Below are 22,432 nucleotides of genomic sequence, written 5' to 3' on the forward strand. Positions count from 1 at the left end.
CCTCTGTCCATCCTTTCTGTCTCTGCATCCTTCTGTCCCTGTTTCCACAGTGGAAAGTTACAGAATCAGAGGAGAGGGAGCCTTTATATGAATTCAAGTATGATATGCTGCATACAGAACGCCTGGATGGTCATAGCAGAACAGAACCGTTTGGTTCCTGTTGTTCCGCCCCCCCCCCCGTCGCCCTCTGCCGCCCCCCCGTCCCCAGCAACCGGTCTGAATGATGCAGAAATGCCTTAAAACATCACCAGTACCAGTTCTCCCTCAGCCAAACTTGAACTGGGACATGCAGAACACCGTCATATTTACAGAGGATTGACCAATCAGGGCTCTGTATGCACGCTGCTCTCAGTGCCAGGCGTCGTCAGACCCACGACCGGCTGCCATCGCCTCACGGAAGCTTCCACGCCCGACCCCGACGTAAGGCAGGTCTGATATTATGCTACACAGGCTCAAACAAACAGCAGATCTAAGCAAAGCCATCCGACATGCACAGCTATAAACACACACACCCGTCACACACTCAGGCTGGCTTCATGACGTGAAAATCAAAGCAGGATTGTCAAAGCTCCCTTTGAAGCGATGAATCTAGTTTTACCCAGGCTCCACTGGGTCCTGTGCAGCCTCCAGCCTGGTGGCTTATTCTTCTGATTATGGAAGGAGAATAAGGTGGAGAAACGTCGGACCTGCAGGGACTGAAGTCCTCCATGCTATCTGAGGGACGACTTGCGTAATCCTTCCTATTTCTGACTGGAGCACCACATTTCACGCATGCAGGGGAACGGGGGCCGTAAGGAGGAATTCAAGGCACAGCCGCCTCCTGACGACGCCACCGACTGATTCCGGCGTGCTCTGGTTGCCCTGACAGTGAAACGTTCAGATAACTTTCAACAGAAACTTTCTGTTTGTATGACAGTTTAACGCACACACACGTCTCTCCAGCTTCTCCTCGGGATACACATCTTTGAGGTAAAAACGTCTTCATTTCATTTGCAAAAATACGAGCATTCGTCCGCTGGCAGGGCAAAGTTCCAGCAAGCAGCCATTCCACTGGAGGGCCCAACGATGCCTCTCCATCCCCACAAAACCATGAAACTCATAAAAGCAGCACAGAATGGCATTTCTATCAGTCCTAATACAAAGTCAGCTACCAAATATACATATAAAGTTTGAATAAATACTGTCAGATATAAGTGTGGTTCTTTCTTTTGCAGTTCTGTTTCTTCTGTACGTACGTATGTGGTACTTGTGTTACCTGGGAAATATTCCACATGTGCAAATCAGGTTCTTATTGCCAGTTTTGTTCGCATCATATTCGGGGAAGGAAGTGCGTGACAGTCATAGCGGTCGTGGCCTTGTTGCCCCTCTTCACGCGACCATGCTTGCTCAGTGCTATGTAAGATCCTCTGTAAACCAGGGACTCGTAGGCGTTGTAGTTGTTCGGGAGCAAGCTCTCCTTGAACTTGCACTCGTCATGGAAGACTTTCTGGGGGGAGGGGACAAAGACACAGAGCAGGGTTTCAGTCAACGGCTCGAGAAACGGTAAAGTCCTCTTAACAAAGGATCTGATGGGCTGTGACTTTCAGGTAAAGTAGTGGTTCCCAACTTGGGGTCCCTGAACCCGCAAGGGCTCCCTCTAGGAGCACAGGGGGTCCCAGGTGCTCTGACTGTTCAGAGCCAACAGGATTTAAATGAAGGTCATGTCCATACAGAGACCAGTTTGCACAGAAACACGTGGTTCACATGTATACACATATTTAAACATCTGGTTTTAGAAGGATTTCATGTGAACCACATGTGACGCCCATGTGGTTTACATGTGCATTCAGTGTGGTTTACATGTGAGGAACACGTGAATCATGTGGTTGACACATCAGATGATTCACATGTTCTCTGCTTGTGGATCATATGAAACGTTCCAACCGATGTGAACGTGTGGAGCAGATGTGGGCAGTTTTTTATCTGAAGCCTGAAAACGCTTCGCATCATTTCCTTACTGACACACAGCTGAGAAATGCCAAAAGATTCGTCCTTACTTTAAAAAACAAAATGAAGCCCTTCACACACCTGGTCCCAATATTTCATCTGAGTCATTCACATGGGAGTGTTTTCATCTGATCAGGCTCAACCAGAACGTTCACATCCGTAACGAAATTCCGTCCAGCGACTTGTGAGTTTTGTTTTTTCAAACTGAGGTAGATTTATTTAAATATTCATCTCCGACAGACATGTAATTGACCAATTGGGGAAGTCGTGTGGACTGATAGGTCAGCGGTTGCTGACAGCTGTGTCAGTGGATGTTAACTGTGCCTCAAATGAAGACATTGACCAAGACATCTGCGCGATTCTGATCAATCACCTGCTGCGGGTTCCACTCAATGATCCAGAATAGTTATAGTCAGGGAAGCAGCTAATTTCCCACAAAGTGGTCCTTCGAGCCGGATAAGGAGCCTACAGTAGTAGAAGATGTCTGAACCAACAGATCAGGAGCCTGACGTAGCTGTCAGGAGGAAGACTTCACTCCCTGTATATCTAAAGGATTATATCCTTCCTGAAAAGTTAGGAAGACATGCACCACCCCAGACCACTACTTTTCCATCATTCCCTCAGGAACAGCCAGAAGAAGATAAAGGGTGCATAGATGAGTTACGCTCAGCATCTCCAGTGAGCCATGAGGACTTAAACTCCCCACTGTCGACAGTAACTGATAAGGGGGTAACAAGTGAGGATTTAAGAAGTGAACTTCAGCACCTTAAGCAGGAAAGAAAAGGCCTTCTAGCCTCTATACAGCAACTCAGACTCCAGAATAATGAGCTCAGGGCATACAATGGCTGCACACGAGCACATAGTGACTCACTACATTCTTATGCAGTGGACCCACCTAGTAGAGAGGTCCAGTATTCTGCTGGTGTTGAGCAGATAATCCACTCTTCAACTCTCCATCAAAGAAAGGCTCCACCACTTTAGAGTAGGATATGTCAACCTGTGCCATTAATTAGGCATCCTGACTACGATGCGAAGAATAAGCAGTACTATATCCCAGGGTGGAGAGCTGATCCAGCCATCAGCCCAGGTGCAGCTATCTTCCGAGCAGGGCACCAATACACCCCACAAGGGCCTGCCAGCTATGGTGAAAACCGTTATTACCCTGAGCAACATCGATATAATACAGGGCCTACATACCAAAACTTGGAGTGGACAAGAGCAGACGTATCGGGGACCAACACCAACTATCCCAGACTTTGTCCATTCTAACCTAAGAGAGTTTGCTAGGCTACATATTGCTCTGGATAACAAACTACCAAGAGATGCCACAGAACGTTTCAAGTTCCAGATACTCGTCAATCACCTGAAGCTGGAAGAGACCCTGCTCGTTGCTGATTCTTATAGCAATTCCCATTATCCCTACACGGACACTATGGCAGCTCTAAACCAGTAATATGGGCAACCACACCAGCTTGCTTTACAGCGAATCGCTGAGCTCATGGATGGTCCCAACATCAGATCGCTCAGAATCTTTGCTCTGTGTGTCAGATCCTTGGTAGGCATGTTGGAACAGCTAGGTCGAAATGGATAAGTAGAACTGGACTGTGGTTCACATGTTTCCTGTTTACTGGGCAAACTACCCCATGATCTTAGATCCGGTTTTCAGCGTTTCATCCATCTTCTACGGATACCTGTCCCAACTCTCCTGGATCTAGCTGACTGACTGACTAGAGTATGCTGTTGTACTGAAGGGGACCCAGAGGCTAATCCTCCAAAGAGCAAGGACATGCAGAGGCTGAACAAACCATCTGCAAAGGCATCATTTCTGTTGGTTGATGCAGATACCAAACTGGCAGGAGAACCACTCCGTGCTCCGGCAGTGGCTCAAAATTCAAAGAAATTCTGTCCATTTTGTGACAATAACAAACATTCTCTGAACAACTGTGCTAACTTCAAGCTCCTCGGTGCCACAGAGAAACATGCCTGGATTCAGGAGAACAACCAATGTTGGCGTTGTGGTAGACATCACAGAGCAGTTGAATGCAAGCTGAAAATGTGTTGCAAGACTTGTAATAACCGACATCTCCTTGCTCTGCATGAAATCAGTGATAAGCCCTCAACCAGGAGACGCGCTGACGTTGCGGTAACGTATTGTGTCATTTCCTGTTTCCCTAGCATCACTGCGGATTGCTACGAGCCGTTGGCTCCTTTAACTTCTTTCTAACTTCTATCTATTGTTAACCAACCACTCATTTTAGCGCACAATATCTTCCCAAACCACTGTTCTATATATTGCATTTATTTTTGGGATCTTTGGCTTTCTGTTTACTGACTTAAACAGCTCAAGCACTCGGTTTTAGCATGGCTGCTAGCTCTCTTCCCACACCCCGGTCCCCTGCCTTTTCTTGCTCGGTGTGTCTGATGTTTAGCTACTCCTCCGCCTCCTTTAGTGATAACGGTAGGTGTATTAAGTGTAGCAGCTTGGCAGCTTTGGAGGCGAGGCTCTGTGAGTTAGAAGCCCAGCTCCGCACTCAGTTAGGGAAGCAGTGAGTCAGCAAGCCCCCATTAGCCAGTGCGGAGCTACCAGCCAGGGCAGCTAGCCCACCTAGCGGTCCCTCAGCAGTTCCCGCGCAGCTGGGAGCCGAGGCGGGCTGGACGACGGTCAGGCGGAAGCGTAGCCCCAAACCAAAACCCACTGGCCACCACCGACCTGTTCACGTTTTGAACAGATTTTCCCCGCTCGGCGACACACCCGCTGAGGCAGAAACCCTGATTATAGGTAGTTCCATAGTCAGAAACGTGGCTCTAGAGACACCGGGGACCATAGTCAAATGCATTCCTGGGGCCAGAGCGGGCGACGTCGAATCGTATTTGAAACTGCTGGCTAAGGCTAAACGTAAATACCGTAAGGTTGTAATTCACGTCGGCGGTAACGACACCCGGTTACGCCAATCGGAGGTCACTAAAATGAATGTTGCTTCGGTGTGTAACTTTGCCAAGAGCATGTCGGACTCCGTAGTTTTCTCTGGTCCCTTGCCAAATTTAATCAGCGATGACATGTTTAGCCGCATGTCATCCTTCAACCGCTGGTTGTCTAGGTGGTGTCCCGATAACAACGTGGGTTTTATAGATAATTGGAGCGCTTTTTGGGGAAAGCCTGGTCTTATTAGGAGAGATGGCATCCATCCCACGTTGGATGGAGCCGCTCTCTTATCTAGCAATATGGACTCTTTTATTAGTCAGCTAGATTGACAACTCAGGGTTAGGACCAGGAGGCAGAATTGTAGTCCTACACACTTTTCTGCAGCTTCCCACCTGCCGCCGCCCACCCAAAACCCCATTCCGACCTTATACAACTTCCCAGCAGTAAGAATTAAACAACACAAAAACACTTCTGGGGTTAATCGCTCCCTGAGCCGTCACCTTATCGTGGTAGAGGGGTTTGTGCGTCCCGAAGATCCTAGCAGCTATGTTGTCGGGGGCTTTATGCCCCTGGTAGGGTCACCCATGGCAAACAGGTGTCTAGGGGAGGGCTCAGCCCGAAAGGGTTACATGGACCCAACCTCCCGTGGGCTCACCATCTGCGGGAGGAGCCGTAGGGGTCGGGTGCAATGTGAGCTGGGCAGCAGCAAGGGGCGGGGACCCTGGCGGTCCGATCCCCGGCTGCAGAAGCTGGCTCTAGGGACGTGGAACGTCACCTCTCTGGTGGGTAAGGAGCCTGAGCTTGTGCGCGAGGTTGAGCGGTTCCAACTAGATGTAGTTGGACTCACCTCAACGCATGGCTTGGGCTCTGGAACCAGTACCCTCGAGAGGGGCTGGACCTTCTTCCACTCTGGAGTTGCTCATGGTGAGAGGCGCCGAGCAGGTGTGGGCATTCTCATCAGCCCCCAGCTTGGTGCCTGCACGTTGGGGTTTACCCCGGTGGATGAAAGGGTAGTTTCCCTCCGCCTCCGGGTGGGGGGACGGGTCCTGACTGTTGTCTGTGCTTATGCACCGAACAGCAGTTCAGAGTACCCACCCTTTCTGGAGTCCTTGGAGGGAGTGCTGGAGGGTGCTCCTTCTGGGGACTCCATTGTTCTGCTGGGGGACTTCAATGCTCACGTGGGCAATGACAGTGAGACCTGGAGGGGAGTGATTGGGAGGCATGGTCCCCCCCCCCCCCTCTGAACCCAAATGGTGTTTTGTTATTGGACTTCTGTGCTCGTCATGGATTGTCTATAACGAACACCATGTTCCAGCATAAGAGTGTCCATATGTACACCTGGCATCAGGATTCCCTGGGCCGCAGGTCAATGATCGACTTTGTAGTCGTATCGTCGGACCTGCGGCCACATGCCTTGGACACTCGGGTGAAGAGGGGGGCGGAGCTGTCAACTGATCACCACCTGGTGGTGAGTTGGCTCAGATGGTGGGGGAGGAAGCCGGTCAGAGCTGGCAGGCCCAAACATGTTGTGAGGGTCTGCTGGGAACGTCTGGCTGAGTCCCCTGTCAGAGCGAGCTTCAACTCCCACCTTCAGCAGAGCTTCGAACATGTCCCGAGTGAGGCGGGGGACATTGAGTCCGAATGGGCTGTGTTCCGTGCCTCTATTGCTGAGGCGGCCGGCCGGAGCTGTGGCTGTAAGGTCGTTGGTGCCTGTCGTGGCGGTAATCCCAGGACTCGTTGGTGGACACCAGCAGTGAGGGATGCCGTCAAGCTGAAGAAGGAGTCCTATCGGGCCTTCTTGGCCTGTGGGACTCTGGAGGCAGCTGATGGGTACCGGCGGGCTAAGCGGCATGCGGCTTCGGCTGTTGCCGAGGCAAAAATTCAGGCATGGGAGGAGTTCGGCGAGGCCATGGAGAAAGACTTCCGGACGGCTTCGAGGAGATTCTGGTCCACCATCCGGCGGCTCAGGAGGGGGAAGCAGTGCTCCATCAATACTGTGTACAGTGGAGGTGGGGAGCTGCTGACCTCAACTCGGGACGTTGTGGGTCGGTGGAGGGAATACTTCAAAGACCTCCTCAATCCTACCAACACGTCTTCCCATGAGGGAGCAGAGCCGGTAGTATGGGGTACCGGACCCCCTTGTACGAGCTGTCCGGTCCCTGTACGACAGGTGTCAGAGCTTGGTCCGCATTGCCGGTAGTAAGTCGGATCCGTTTCCGGTGAGGGTTGGACTCCGCCAAGGCTGCCCTTTATCACCGATTCTGTTCATAACTTATATGGACAGAATTTCTAGGCGCAGCCGAGGTGTTGAGGGGATCCGACTTGGTGGCCTCAGGATTGGGTCCCTGCTTTTTGCGGATGACGTGGTCCTGTTGGCTTCATCTGGTCGTGATCTCCAGCTCTCGCTTGACCGATTCGCGGCCGAGTGTGAAGCGGCTGGGATGAGAATCAGCACCTCAAAATCTGAGACCATGGTCCTCAGCCGGAATAGGGTGGATTGCCCTCTCCGGGTCGGGGGTCAGGTCCTGCCTCAAGTGGAGGAGTTTAAATATCTCGGGGTCTTGTTCACGAGTGAGGGAAGGATGGAGCGCGAGATCGACAGACGGATCGGTACGGCGTCTGCAGTAATGCGGACTCTGCGCCGGTCTGTCGTGGTGAAGAAGGAGCTGAGCCAGAAGGTGAAGCTCTCGATTTACCAGTCGATCTACGTTCCTACCCTCACCTATGGTCATGAGCTGTGGGTCGTGACCGAAAGAACGAGATCTCGTATACAGGCGGCTGAAATGAGTTTCCTCCGCAGGGTGGCCAGGCTCTCCCTTAGAGATAGGGTGAGGAGCTCGGTCATCCGGGAGGGGCTCAGAGTAGAGAGGAACCAGTTGAGGTGGCTCGGGCATCTGGTCAGGATGCCTCCTGGACGCCTCCCTGGTGAGGTGTTCCAGGCACGTCCCTCTGGGAGGAGACCCCGGGGAAGACCCAGGACACGCTGGAGGGATTACATCTCTCGGCTGGCCTGGGAACGCCTCGGGATCCCCCCCGCAGAGTTGGCAAATGTGGCTGGGGAGAGGGAAGTCTGGGCTTCCCTGCTTAGGCTGCTGCCCCTGCGACCCGACCCCGGATAAGCGGCAGAAGATGGATGGATGGATGGATGGGTTAATCGGGAAAACCTCATAAAAATAAAAACAATGGATCTAATCAAATCTGAAAATAAGACCATAAAGTGTGGCCTACTGAATATCAGTTCCCTCCCAAAAAAGTCTTTATTAGTCAATGACTTGATAGGTGATCACCACATTGATTTATTCTGTCTGAACGGAAACCTGGTTACAGCAAGAGGATTATGTTAGTATTAATGAAGCTACGCCAGCTAACTATTTAAACTTTCACATTCCTAGAACTACAGGCAGAGGAGGAGGTGTTGCAGCTATTTTTCAGTCAGAATTATTAATTAATCCTAAGCTCAAAACGAACTATAAATCCTTTGAATTCCTGACATTAAATTTATCTCATCCAAAATGGAATTCAGAGAAACCGCTCCTTTTAGCATTAGTGTATCGCCCACCTGGACCTTACTCCGAGTTTCTGACCCAATTCTCTGATCTCTTGTCTGAGTTAGTGCTGACTACTGATAAGGTCATTGTACTAGGTGATTTTAATATTCATGTTGACGATGAAAATGATAGTTTAAACATTTCCTTTAGCTCTATTCTAAACTCAATTGGGTTTTCACAAAATGTTAATGGTGCACCTCACTCGCATGGTCATACTCTTGATCTTGTTCTAACATCTGGTATTGAGACTGATAAGCTCAAAGTATTTGCTCAAAACCCTGTCTTGTCCGATCATTTCTTATTAACCTTTGAATTCACTTTATTTGATTACTCACTGACCAAAAATAAATTCTACTATAGCAGATGTTTATCAGACAATATTACAATTTTTTTTCCCCTCTACCATGTGTTAGCATGACTGAGAGTCCCCCTTTAAGCCTTACTCCTGCTCAGATTGATCAACATGCTGATACTATAACAGCTTCAATGCGTACAACCTTGGATAATGTTGCTCCTTAGCTGTGATGATTTCATGTATTTTTTCAGGAATAAAATTGACACTATTAGAGATCAAATTCACAATATTCTTCCTTCTACCTATAATGTTGAGCCTGTTGTGGTCTCCGAAGCATCCTTAGAACCAGGATCTGACTTGTGTCTAAATAGTTTCTGTCCTGTCCAACCCTCTGAATTAACTAAAATAATAGCTTCATCTAAACCATCCACCTGTATCTTAGACCCTCTCCCAACGAGCCTCTTTAAGGACATTTTCCCTTTAATTAATACATCACTACTAAGTCTTATCAATATGTCTTTAGTGACAGGATATGTACCACAATCATTTAAAACTGCTGTAATCAAGCCTTTACTTAAAAAGCAATCTCTGGATCCAGAGGTGATAGCAAATTATAGACCTATATCTAACCTCCCGTTTATGAAATAATTTATTTGAAGAGTTTCAGTCAGGATTTAGAGCTCATCATAGCACTGAGACAGCATTGGTGAAAGTTACTAATGACCTTCTTATGGCCTCAGACAAAGGACTTGTGTCCGTACTTATCTTGTTTGATCTTAGTGCTGCATTTGATACAGTCGATCATAACATTCTGTTACAAAGACTAGAACAGGTGATTGGAATTACAGGTACAGCGTTAAGCTGGTTTAAATCATATTTATCTGATAGACTTCAGTTCGTTCATGTAAATGACAAGTCCTCCTCCCAAACTACAGTAAGTCATGGAGTTCCTCAAGGTTCTGTACTTGGACCAATACTCTTCACGCTATATATGCTCCCTTTAGGCAAAATTATTAGACAACATGGAATAAACTTTCATTGTTATGCAGATGATACTCAGATATCCTTATCCTTTAAACCAGATGAAACAAATCAGCCCGATAGGCTTCAAAATTGTCTCATAGACATAAAGACTTGGATGTCTAGAAATTTTCTCCTCTTAAACTCAGATAAGACTGAAGTAATTCTCGTTGGATCTGAAAAACTCAGAGCTAAATTTTCCGGTTTTGTAATGAACCTGGATGGCATTACTTTAGCTTCCAGTGCTACAATGAGAAACCTTGGAGTAATATTTGACCCTGACCTGTCCTTTGGCCCACATATTAAGCAGGTTACTAAAACAGCCTTCTTTCATTTACGTAATATAGCCAAAATTAGGGACATTCTGTCTCAGAGTGATGCAGAAAAACTGTAACTCTCTATTACTGGGCTGTCCTAAATATGCCCTGAAAAGCCTTCAGCTGATCCAGAATTCTGCAGCCAGCGTCCTGACCAGAACCAGCAGGAGAGATCATATTTCTCCAGTTTTAGCCTCTCTTCACTGGCTGCCTGTTGAATCTAGAATAGAATTTAAAATCCTTCTCCTTACATATAAAGCCCTCCACAACCAGGCACCACTATATATCAAAGACCTCATAGTTCCTTATATACCAAGCAGAGTACTTCGTTCGCAGACTGCAGGCTTACTTGTGGTTCCTAGAGTCTCAAAGAGCCGAGCAGGAGGCAGAGCCTTTGGTTATCAGGCCCCTCTCTTATGGAATAAGCTCCCAGTTAGTGTTAGGGAAGCAGACACCCTCCCCACCTTTAAGACTAGGCTGAAGACTTATCTTTTTGATAAGTCCTATAGCTAGGGATGGTTAGCATCCCTTAGTTATGCTGCTATAGGTTTAGACTGCTGAGGGACATTTCCTGATACACTGAGCTTCTTTCTCTTTATCTCTCTCTTTTATCCCCCCCCCCCCCCCCCCCCCCCCCCCCAATAACAGTGTTGCATCATTAACATGTATGTCTCCTGTCTCAGCAGGTCTCCCTGGCCGGGAGTAGCAGTTCCTGTTGTCTGTTGTCTTTCTGTCCTCTTCCCCCCACACAGCAGAGGCAGATGGCTGCCTGTCCTGAGCCGGGTTCTGCCGGAGGTTTCCTTCCTGTTAAAAGGGAGTTTTTTCCTTCCCACTGTTGCCAGTGTGCTTGCTCAGGATGGGAGATTGAGTTGGACTCAACTCAATCTGTTGGTTTCCTTATATAGGCTGTTATGAATTGGCCTTCATTATGTTTTCCCCTCTGTCTGTAAAGTGTCTTGAGATGGCATTGCCATGATTTGACGCTATATGAATAAAGTTGAATTGAAATTGAATTGAACCAAGTCAGATAAGATCGCTAATAAGTCGGAGTTCAGGGTACACTTCAGGGTCCAACCCTGGGTCTTAAACAGTCCCTCGTGGATAAACATCATCATATGAGGCCCCACCAGCTGACCTTTACCAGCATGTAGAAAGGTTATGGCAAATGGACATTATTCCTTGGATTAGAAGTCCAGAATGCGCTCACTGCAAGATCAGGAAGCCATCAAATGCCTGAGAGAAAAAAACCCAACGGATAGAGATCAGTGGAATCCATTGTTATGCAACCCCACTGCTCCATGTAAAGAGACTTTCTAAAGCACCACAGCTAGGCGAAATCTACACTGCAGAGTTCCAGAGGTTGGAGCAAGCTGGATTTGTTGTCAGACTGGAGCCAGGTGCAGATGTCACACCAACCAGCTGGTACATTCCCCATCACATTGTGGAACATAATGGGGAGCACTGTGTAGTCTTTAACTGCTCCTTCCAATTCCAGGGCATCAGCCTAAATAAGCTGCTGCTGCCAGGACCAACTCTGGGACCCTCCTTGCTTTCTGATCTCTTAAGCTTTAGAGAACACACAGTGGTGGTGAGCAGTGATGTCCGAGGAATGTTCACCAATTGAGGCTACTACCAGGGACCAACCTCTTCTTCGATTCCTCTGGAGAGATCTAAAGCGTGAACAGCCACCAGCAGTCTATAAATGGAGAGTGCTCCGATTTGGTACTACTAGCAGTCCCTGCTGTGCCGTTTTTGCACTTCAAAAACACATTCAGGACCACACCCAACCTGGAGATTCGGTCAGGGACTCAGTGCTGAAGTACTTCTATGCAACAACTGTCTGCAGAGTGTCGTGTCTGAAGCTGAGGCTAGATCCCTAGTTGACCAGCTCCAGGTTCTCCTTTCCCAAGGTGGGTTTGAGTTGCGGCAATGGGCAAGTAATCACCCTGACACCATTTGTCACATTCCTGCAGAGGCAAGGTCAGATAGTGCCAAAAAGTGGATTTCACAAGGTCAGTCAGACCAAGAAGAATCAGTTTTGGGTTCTCAATGGCAGTGCCAAGCTGACACGCTGTCATACAAGTCCCGAGCCACAAAGACAGAGAAACCTACAACGCGGTCTATTTACAAGGTGTTAGCTAGCCAGTATGACCCCCTTGGGTTTCTGGTACCTTACACCACAAGAGCAAAACTTATCATCCAACACCTATTGGAAAAGAAACAAGATTGGGATAATCCAGCACTTCCAGAACCCCTACTTCAAGCATGGAATGGGTGGGAAGATGAGCTGCCCCATCTGAATGATATAATCATGCCCAGATATTACACCAGCCCTGCACTGGATACACCTGCAAGCCAACGTGACATACATGTGTTTTGTGACGCTTCTGAGAAAGCTTACGGTTCGGTGGCCTACCTCCGAACAGAAAATCCCACTGGTAAAATTGAAGTAGCTTCCCTCACTGCATGGCCCCTAAGAAGCAGCAGTCTATACCACGACTAGAGCTTTGTGCCGCTTTAACAGGTGCTCAGGTTGCCAAACTGCTCAAAACTGAGTTAACTCTTCCCATTCAGCATGTCACATTATGGACCGACTCCACCACTGTACTTACCTGGCAGAAGTCAGAATCATGCCGCTTTAAAGTGTTTGTGGGAACCAGAGTGGCAGAAATCCAGGATCTCACTGCTGGGGATACCTGGTGTTATGTGGAATCTGCTGCTAATCCCGCGGATGACATCACTCGTGGGAAGCTACTCTCTGCTTTAACTACTGACAGCCGCTGGAAGTGCAGACCAACATTCTTAACAGCAAGCCAAACCCAGTGGCCAAAACCCCTCCATTTCAAGCACTGTCATTTAAAGGTGAAGAAATGAAAAAGCCAATGTTCTGTCCTCACTGCTGCATCATCAACACCACTCATGCCTGATGCCAACCAGTTCACTACCTTCAGTGACCTTCTTACCGTCACTGCTCAGTCCTTAAACGGGGCGGCCAACGACAAACTGACAGCAGGGGATTATGGTAAGGCCCATACTATACTCCTGCGCCGGGTGCAGCAGGACTGCTTCCCTACTGATTATGCCCGGCCTAAAGTAGGAAAGTCAGTGCCTAACAGCAGTCGCTTTCTTACTCTTGCTCCAGAATTTAATGGAAATAATGAGCTCATCCGAGTCGGACCTGAGGGTGTCTTCTCTGAGATTTGCGTAAATATTGGATTCCACGTGGCAGGCAAGTCATCCGTCATCACCAACACAACTGCCCAGAATGTCAGAAATGGCGTGGTAAACCATCTGTTCCCAAATTGGCTGACTTACCCCTAGTAAGACTACGCCTCCACAAACCAGAGTTCACAGGTGTTGACTGTTTTGCTCCCTATCTGGTCAAAACTGGAAGGAGTAGTGAGAAACGCTGGGGCATATTATTCAAATGCATGACCACAAGAGCAGTGCATATTGACCTTCTGTCCAGCCACAGTAGTGATGCCTTCTTGATGGCCTTAAAGCGGTTCATAGCAAGGAGAGGAAAACCATTCGAACTTCTCTCAGATCAAGGGACCAACTTCAAGGTAGGTGACCGAGAACTTCAAGAAGCCTTCTCAGCCCTCCAACCAGATCTCCAAGCACCACTTACCCCTCAGCAGATCCAGTGGAGATTCAGTCCCCCACATTCTCCTCATTTTGGAGGATGCTGGGAGCGAGAGATCCACTCGATCAAGCAAGCCTAACAGGTTACACTTGGGACACAGTCAATGACAGAAGAGGTTCTGAGGATCCTCCTCATTGAAGTTTAAGGGGTACTGAACTCCAAACCCTTGGGTTACACATCAGCAGCGTTTGCTGACCCTGATCCCGTTACGCCAAACTGCTTATTAATCGGACGTCGAGATTCCTCCCTTCCACAAGTTGTATATCCAGAATCTGAAATCCTGAGCAGTAGGCGCTGGCGTCACTGTCAGATTCTTGCTAACCACTTCTGGAGGCACTTCATCAAGTTCTACCTTCCCGGCCTTCAGGCTTGACAGAAATGGAATACAGAAGCACCGAATCTGCATGTGGGTAAGAACGTCATGATTATGGACCCTCAGTTCCTTCGTTCCCACTGGCCAGTGGGAATAGTCACCAACGTCTCAACTGGACTTGATGGAAAGGTGATATCAGCTGCTGTGAAAGTGGGTGATCACACCTACACACGCCCAGTGTCTCAAATTATCCAACTTCCAGCTCCTGACTAAATATCAGGAAACCTATCTTCCAGACACCACAGACTCTGATCTCCCCTGTGATGAATCTTGAGCAATAGACGGGCCTTTTTTGTGTTTAAGATTTCCTGTAGAAATCTGGGGGCGGCTGTTGAAAAGGCCCTTTAGCGATCAGATTGCAAAGGCAGCCTAACACTCTCTCTCCTCTTGCGCTGCACCCACCAGCCAGCCAATCAGAACATGCCTGCATTATGCCTCTTAATTAGTGCACCGTTTTGCACAGTAACAAGTGCTTTTTTCTGGAGTGTCACTGTTTCTCCGAGGCTTTACTTTTTCACCGCAGCTATCATCTGGTGGAAGTGCGTCTAGTGCAAAACCACTGAGTCACCAGACCGCTGTGCCAGTGGATGTTAACTGTGCCTCAAATAAAGACCTCGACCAAGACATCTGCATGATGCTGATCAATCACCTGCTGCGGGTTCCACTCAATGATCCAGAATAGTTATAGTCAGGGAAGCAGCTAATTTCCCACAAACTGTACTGAAGTCCGTCCTTGAGGTCCGGCCTGAAGTCCGTCCTGAAGTCTGTCCTGAGGTCCGTCCTGAGGTCCGTCCTGAAGTCCGTCCTGAGGTCCGTCCTGAAGTCCATCCTGAGGTCCGTCCTGAAGTCTGTCCTGAAGTCTGTCCGTGAGGTCCGCCAAGAAGTCTGTCCGTGAGGTCCGCCAAGAAGTCTGTCCTGAGGTCCGCCCTGAGGTCTGTCCTGAAGTCCGTCCTGAAGAACGCCCTGAGGTCCGTCCTGAAGTCTGTCCTGAAATCTGTCCTGACATCTGTCCTGTAGTCTGTCCTTAAGACCTAAGGTCCTGAAGCAGTCCAGCTTCAGATCTTGGAGAAACAATGAAACTCCCAAAGTTCTCCTCTCCTTTCTAGAACAGAATGAACTTGAAGCATCTTTCGGTCTTTTCTCTTGCAGAATCAGCACGCTGTTGTCTGTGTGGGATCCACTGGATCATATATTCACCGATTCACATCACACCGGGTTTGCACAAACCGAAACGTCGATAGTTCACCTCTGAGCTGTTTGCAATTTTGTGCAGTTAATTCGCATCAGTCCCGGCGTGAAAAGGTCTTACGTCTGTATGAATTATCTTAACTTCAGGTTCATCTAAGGAGCCAGAATCCATCATTCAAGGTGAGAAGCAGCCAATTCGAGCCTAAAACCAAGCAGCGCCCCTCTACAGGTCGGGTGGGGGTTCACAGCTTGCTGGTAGTTGCATGAGGGTCGTCAGGGAGGCTGACATGAAGGACTGTGTGGGAGTAAACTGGGAAAAATGCTCAGTCTGCAGCATTAATATTTTCTAAAAATAAATTATATGTAATGTGGTCTAATTTCAAGACGCTTCTGCCACACAGCGAAGCAATGAGATAAAAACATGATACGTTACACGTTTCTGCAGTTAAATGCTTCTTTCAGGGACATGCTTATAGATTTTCAGAAATATTCTTTGTTCCTTAGGACACTGCTGAAAACTATATACTCAACTCAAATCCCATCTCTAGCATGCTTATCAGACGCTAACAGAGCAATGGCGGCTGTTGCCATGTTCTCTGAACCTGCTTAGCAGATGCTGGAAAAGGTGTAAACCAGGGAAACTAAAACATTTAGACAGTATTTTCACATAAAGGCTGCAAAAACATCAAATTAAACTGCAAATAAAGTTGTTTGAAGGATTATAGGATTGTAAATATTTGTATTTTTTGTGCATGAGATGGCAGCACTGTACAGTCAGTCACAAGCCATTTAACTCAGAACCTTTCTCCAGGTGGTAGGTGTTGCTTGTAGGAAGGTGAACACAGATTATTGACCGTTCATTTCATTCTTTCCTTACGTCATCAATCGTTACAGCTTCACATGGAGGATTTTTCCATAAATTTCACCAATACTGGCATGATATACCTAATTTTCATTCATTCATTCATTATCCGAACTGCTTAGTCTGGTGATAGGTGCGTTCACATTTGGATAGTATGCTAGACTCTGTCCGATTGGGGACTCGGCTCAGTTGTAGGGGGGTGTATCCATGCGGAACGAGATTGGCATATTTAGGGGTATGTCGTTTTGATTGACAGGTACCTGATCTAACGCTTCACGTAAGAAGAACGTAGAACTACCACGGTTTTTAGCCGGTTAACAACGTGACTAAGCTTTAGCTGGTTAGCTGGTGTATCCATGCAGACCGAGATCGTGTTCACGCTGCACTTTGGTGAAACCAGCCAAACCATTAGAATAATATATCCCCATTCCCACCAGAGGTGGCGCTGCACTAGTATTTAGCAGAAGAGAGGACCAGACCGGCGTGAAGAAGAAAACTCTTGTTTCCTCCACCTGCCAGTTAAACATGGAGACCAAACTATGGCTGTTTTGGGTTTTTATTGTGTCTTATGCAAGTATACTGCAGAAATCCACTGCAACAATGGACGCAGTATGAACACCAGACGAGGCAGAGGACCCTTAACGCCATCGCTATGGATTTACCCACAATGCAACGCTACGCCACATGCAGGAAGAGAATGTTTTGTAGTCCGAATCAGAATTAGTTTGGTGCGTTCACATTTCCCCAAACGAAGCAACTGTCCCAGCAAACTTTTGGGGCAACAACTTGAGAACAAAAGCAAACTTTTTAAAACCAAACAGGTTGAGGAGTAAATGGATCAGTATCTGCAATCAGACTCAAGCAGGTTCCAAGAACACTTTCAGCAGGTATGAGCTCATTCAGGATGGACTGAGGTTGGTCCTTGGTCCAACGACGCCAGCTTACAGTATGTGATGCCCCCTCCCCTTCTCTGACGGTCCAAACTCCGCTCTTAAACTAGTTGTATCATAATGGTTTACTGTGAAAACACCTAGACTCCAGCTTTCCCATAAAGTCTTTCTCTAAACATCTGTCTCAGAACAACGTGGTTCTGCTGTGCAGAGCTGGCAGTGCATTACGGGTACAACGCCGGAGAGAGTGCACGAGAGGCCACGCGTCCTAATTTAATCTCTTATCAGATCATCAGCCTGCTCACAAGCTGCCGCTTCATCACTCAGGACCAGATAAGCGCCTCACATTCTGACTGTCAAATATGTGTCACACCAAGAGGGGGAGAGAGGGCGAGCAAGCAGCCATGTGTCAGCAAAACTCTACTTCACACCAGCACCTCCAGCAACACCAGGGACTCCCGATTAGCAATGCTGCCTTCACTCAGTCACGCTACGAGTGAATTAAAAATAACTACAAATGATGAGATATAAAGTAACGATGACAAGTTATTATTCTAACGTATAAAGTCATGATTGTGACATTTAAAATGTGATCTAAAGCTGATAAAAGATTAAACAACGAGGAGCTGTACATTAGATGGTTTTATTACACGATGCGGAGTCTAGAACACCATGAAGCGCAGCGGAGTTAAATGCACTTGTACCGCCATGGTCCCACACAATAAACATTTTATAACCAATTTCTATCTACATATGCTAAAATATAGGAAGTGTTTCATGTTGGTCTCCATGTTCTTTTTATGCCGTGGTCACGCTACAGCACTTTTATTCACCTGGTAAGAGACAACTAATCTGAACCAGCTGGTTAAGGCGTTGCTACGGTGACTGCGGGGCGCTCACCACTCCTCCACTTCACATTCATCAAATGTTTTATTTCGGCCAAAAATATTGAAATTCACCTCAAAATCCATCCAATCCTGATCTGAATCAGTTCATTACTCGCTGCTATGGTGACGCCCGTAGCGGAGTGATAACGCAGTGATTTAACTCACCGAACTACGTGTGCGTACATTTGACGGTTATGCAGCGAGTCGTCATTAGAATGATCCTGGACTATGGTATAAATGGAAATAATGGTCACCTACAACAAGCTGATGCCTTGTTGTAACGCCGGAGGTTTCCTTCCTGTTAAAAGGGAGTTTTTTCCTTCCCACTGTCGCTGTGTGCTTGCTCAGGATGGGAGATTGAGTTGGACCTCCAACTCAGTCTGTTGGTTTCCTTATATAGGCTGTTATGAATTGGCCTTCATTATGTTTTCCTCTCTGTCTGTAAAGCGTCTTGAGATGGCATTGCCGTGATTTGACGCTATATAAATAAAGTTGAACTGAATTGAATTAACGCAGCGAAACTCGCCGTCAAAGCAGTTTTCGGAGAAAGATTTTTCTTCTCCGTGTTAAAGATCCACAGATTAGTTTTTCCTTTTGTTTCTGCATGTTTATCTAACGATGCTCTGAGTGGTTTTAAGTGGAAGAGGGAACAAGTCATGTTTCAGGGCACAACTTTGTTCCAGTTTTAAGAACAAACCCTAAAATCATCATGTTCAGGTTTAAATCACCAGGTTTAACTGGAGCTAAACAGACTACAATAAACTACAAGACATATTAATAAGAGGACAACCAAAAAGAGGAATCTGTGTGAGAAGCTTTCATTGTGGCAGCTTCTGTAGGGGGGATGTCTCCACCAGGTGCATCTAGGATTCACATTTCTGCAACCGTCAGCTGACTGTCACACGCAGCAGCACCGGCTGCAGAGAGGAAAAGAGCCCACTGAACGTCTAGGAGGAAAGACATCAGCAATGAGTTTTCCCTTCTGCTGCTTTTAGACAGAGATCCAGCAGAGAAGATGCAGGACAACCATCTTCCCAGCTGTGAGGCTTCCAGCAGGTTCACTTTTAGACACTCAGGTGTGACTGCATGCCGTTACTCCTGCATCTTCCATGAACCGCTGCCTCCATGCCGCTGCAGTGCAGCTCCAGATGAAAACAGCAGATTGAGGCTTTCAGCAGAAAGCAGAGCGCGTCAAGCTGTCCGTCATCAGCAGGGATGCAGGTGAACTTGGAAGATGATGTGGGTGCAGCGGAGGCCCTTTTCCTCTCCGTGTGCGCGGCGTCCCAGCATTCTGCTGCTTAAATCCATTTCCAGATCTGCTGACAGGTTTCGGGGTGTCGGGGGGGGGGGGAGGGTTCCCACCTTCACAGAGGACCTCATTACAGCTGGGGGTCTAAAGCCTGCATCTGTTAACCTCGTTATTCCCCCACAGGCCGACATGCCTGCTGGAAATAGAGCTTCACAAATTCCTGATGGAATTAAAATATATGGATCTCACAACTGATGGTCTGAAGCTCTCATGGTGACAGAACCCCCCCCCCCACAAAAAAAGACAAACGAACTAAAATCCGTCTGAATATGATGAGGTCACGTGACTGCGTGGCATACCTACCGTTCCGTATAACCTCCCACGGCTGTTCATGGCCACAAACATCTCGCTCTTCACCCCAAACAGGCTCACCACTCCTCTTTCCACCGTGGAGATCTCTATCAGACCTGACACACACACACACACACAGTCAGCGTGGCAAGGACACGCACACGCGGCGTGGGGAGTGCGTTCTCTGCGTCTGTGGGTGGAACCGTGCAGGTTGCTGCGCAGCATGCCGAGCCTTTGTTCTGCATCTCTCCCCAGCCTACATCTGCATGCACGCGCACCGGTTTGGCCGCTGCAGCCATCGCACTTATCGCATTGACGTGCACGGCGACGGGTCTGTGGACACCCCCCCCCCCCGGGGGCGTAAAAATAAGTTGTCTAAAAGCGTCCATGCATTCATGACATGGCTGAGCTGGGGGAGGAGGGGAAGGGAGGGGGAGGTGCTGATGGAGACTTGTTGTTTTAACAGATTTGTTTCTGGAAGAAATTTAATCATCTTTGCGCGTCAGATGAGAAATGGTCATGCAGATGTAGATGAATTGGGGGGGGGGGGGGGGGGGGGGGTGCGGGTAGCTGCGCAGATCCATGCTCACTGCCTGCTTCATGTCTGCTGCATTACATGGCTGGAGGAATAACTCACTGTACTGGTTCTCATTATGTACACCGTTTATCCTGCCGTCGGGGGGGACCTGCAGGTGGAACCCGATCCCCACGTTGCAGTAGAGCCTCCGCACCCTCTTGATGCCCAGCAGGTAGTCACTCTCCCAGTTCAGCTCCGCTTTCTCCCCAGAGATCCCCAGTACAGAGCGGGAGAACAGGGTCTCCCATCGTTTCTCCAGCAAAGTTGCGTTGGTCCTGCTGCTGGGTGGGGGGTGGGCTGCCACGACCCCCAGCAGGCAGCCCAGGAGGAGCGCCGCGCTCAGCGTCCGGCGCGGCGTGCCGGCCTCGCGGGACATACTGACCAGGAGCCTCTGCGCAACGGCCATCCGGGGTACCTTCAGGCCACGTGGTCCAGCTTAATGAGGCTAAAAATATCGCTGCTCTTGTTTTGCTGCCTCCGGCATGCTGGCTGAGGGTTATTTCTGGTGGGCAGGTCCGGGCTGTGGGCATGAAGCGCGAGCCCCGCTGCAGAGCAGAGCAGGAGACGGGGGAGCGCGCGGCAGAGCTCCAGGTGATGCTGGTGATGTTGCTGCTGGTGATTACCATGTTTTGCAGCTCCGCGCCCCCCTCTCTCTCTCTCTCTCTCTCTTCCCTCTGACAGTCTCTCTCTCAGCTCCACATAAACGCCTCAGAGTCCAGAGAGCCGGATCCCCGCATCCCTATGACATCACGCAGGAAAAACAGCCAGCCAGTGCGGGGTTGGGGGGTCCAGCCTGCTGGCGCTGCTGGGCTGGAGGGGGACGAAGCCTATTGGTGGCGTTCCGCGGCCTGGCACGCGGAGGGGCGCGCGGGCTGCTTCCAAATTGGGTCGGTGGTCATATGTCTGTCAGCCGCTTCCTTATTTAGATGGAAGGTGTAAAAACAGGCCCACTTGTCACCGGAGAGCTGCGACAGGGCTCCAGTGCTCCCACTTCGAGGTTCAACAACTTTTCCAGTAAACGTGTTGGTTTGGCCTGAACTGACGTCAGAGCCGCGCAGCAGCGGGGCGCGCGCCACAAGATCAGGGTTCAACACCTCCGTTAGGTCAGCTTCCCTGACGTGTCCTTGAGCAAGAGCCCCCTGTGTGTGTGTGTTTTATAATGATATCTGAGCGCGTCTGACTGTGGAGAAAAACACGACACGTCATTCCCCGCGCGCGCCCCTGCTGCGTGTTTCCATGGCACAGATAACGCCACCAGCAGCCCCCCGCGCGTGCAGGTCAGTTCCTATGGAAACCACAAGATGGCGCCAGCTCCATGTCTGTGTGTGTGTGTGTGAGAGACAGAAACACACTTCATGACGATGCAGTTTATTTGTATAAAATGTGGAAACTGCATGTTTTACAGTCTGGATCCACAAAGCAGATAAAAACAGTTAAATGCAGAAAACAAAGATAAACATCTGAAATCTGAGAAAAACACAAAAACATCCCAATAATAATAAAACCCAGAGTGATCGTTTCATCCTAACTGTCCGATGAAGCGGGGAGCTGGAGCCTATCCCAGCAGGCTGTGGGAGAAAGGCGGGAACACCCCGGACAGCTCGCCGGTCCATCGCAGGGACTCCTCGGGGCAGTTTGCAGTAACCCATCAACCTAACATCATGGAGAACGCAGGCATACACGGGGAGAACATGCAAACTCCACACAGAAAGGCCGAGGATCGAACCAGCGAGCTTCTTGCTGTGAGGCCACCGTGCAGCCTAACGCAGATCCGCCATGATGACGTGAAACAGCGTGACTCCAGCGTGGTTGTACTGAAGCGACGCTGGTTTCAGACATGAACCAGGATTCCTGTCTATCAGCAGAACTGCAGCCGAAAGCCGAGAGGCTGCAATAAATTATATCTTCTTCTAAAATAACTTATCTGTTTCACAGAAACGGCCAGCAGGCGACGCAGAAGAGTTACATATTAAAGCATCATTTAGAAATAAAAGCGGAATAAATAAATTCTTATGTACAAAACATGTTTGGAAAAAGATGTGCAGGCACTTCGACCTCCGACCTCCTGCAGCCGCTGCCGGCGTTTCCCTCCTCTAGTCTGCACAGCGTGGCCAATCCTCGGCTCCTCCACGCCGCTCCATCTCCTCCACGCCAAGGAGACGCCGCTCCATCTCCTCCACGCCAAGGAGACGCCGCTCCATCTCCTCCACGCCGCTCCATCTCCTCCACGCCAAGGAGACGCCGCTCCATCTCCTCCACGCCGCTCCATCTCCTCCACGCCAAGGAGACGCCGCTCCATCTCCTCCACGCCAAGGAGACG

At 48.9% G+C, this 22,432-nt stretch overlaps 1 protein-coding gene across 1 annotated transcript; it reads right to left on the reverse strand.

Moving 5' to 3' along the window:
* Positions 1-211: 211 nt before the first annotated feature.
* On the reverse strand, positions 212-20,880 carry LOC306766458 (fibroblast growth factor 6-like). Its single transcript, XM_079254230.1, has 3 exons — positions 20,173-20,880; positions 19,548-19,651; positions 212-1,486 (listed from the first exon to the last, which is right to left on the reverse strand). Exons 1-3 carry the CDS (start codon positions 20,516-20,518, stop codon positions 1,310-1,312), a joined length of 627 nt encoding a protein of 208 aa, XP_079110356.1. The 5' UTR covers positions 20,519-20,880; the 3' UTR covers positions 212-1,309.
* Positions 20,881-22,432: the final 1,552 nt, after the last annotated feature.

The sequence above is a fragment of the Telmatherina bonti genome (genome assembly GCF_933228915.1).
Source record: "Telmatherina bonti genome assembly, chromosome: 2".
NCBI lineage: Eukaryota > Metazoa > Chordata > Actinopteri > Atheriniformes > Telmatherinidae > Telmatherina > Telmatherina bonti.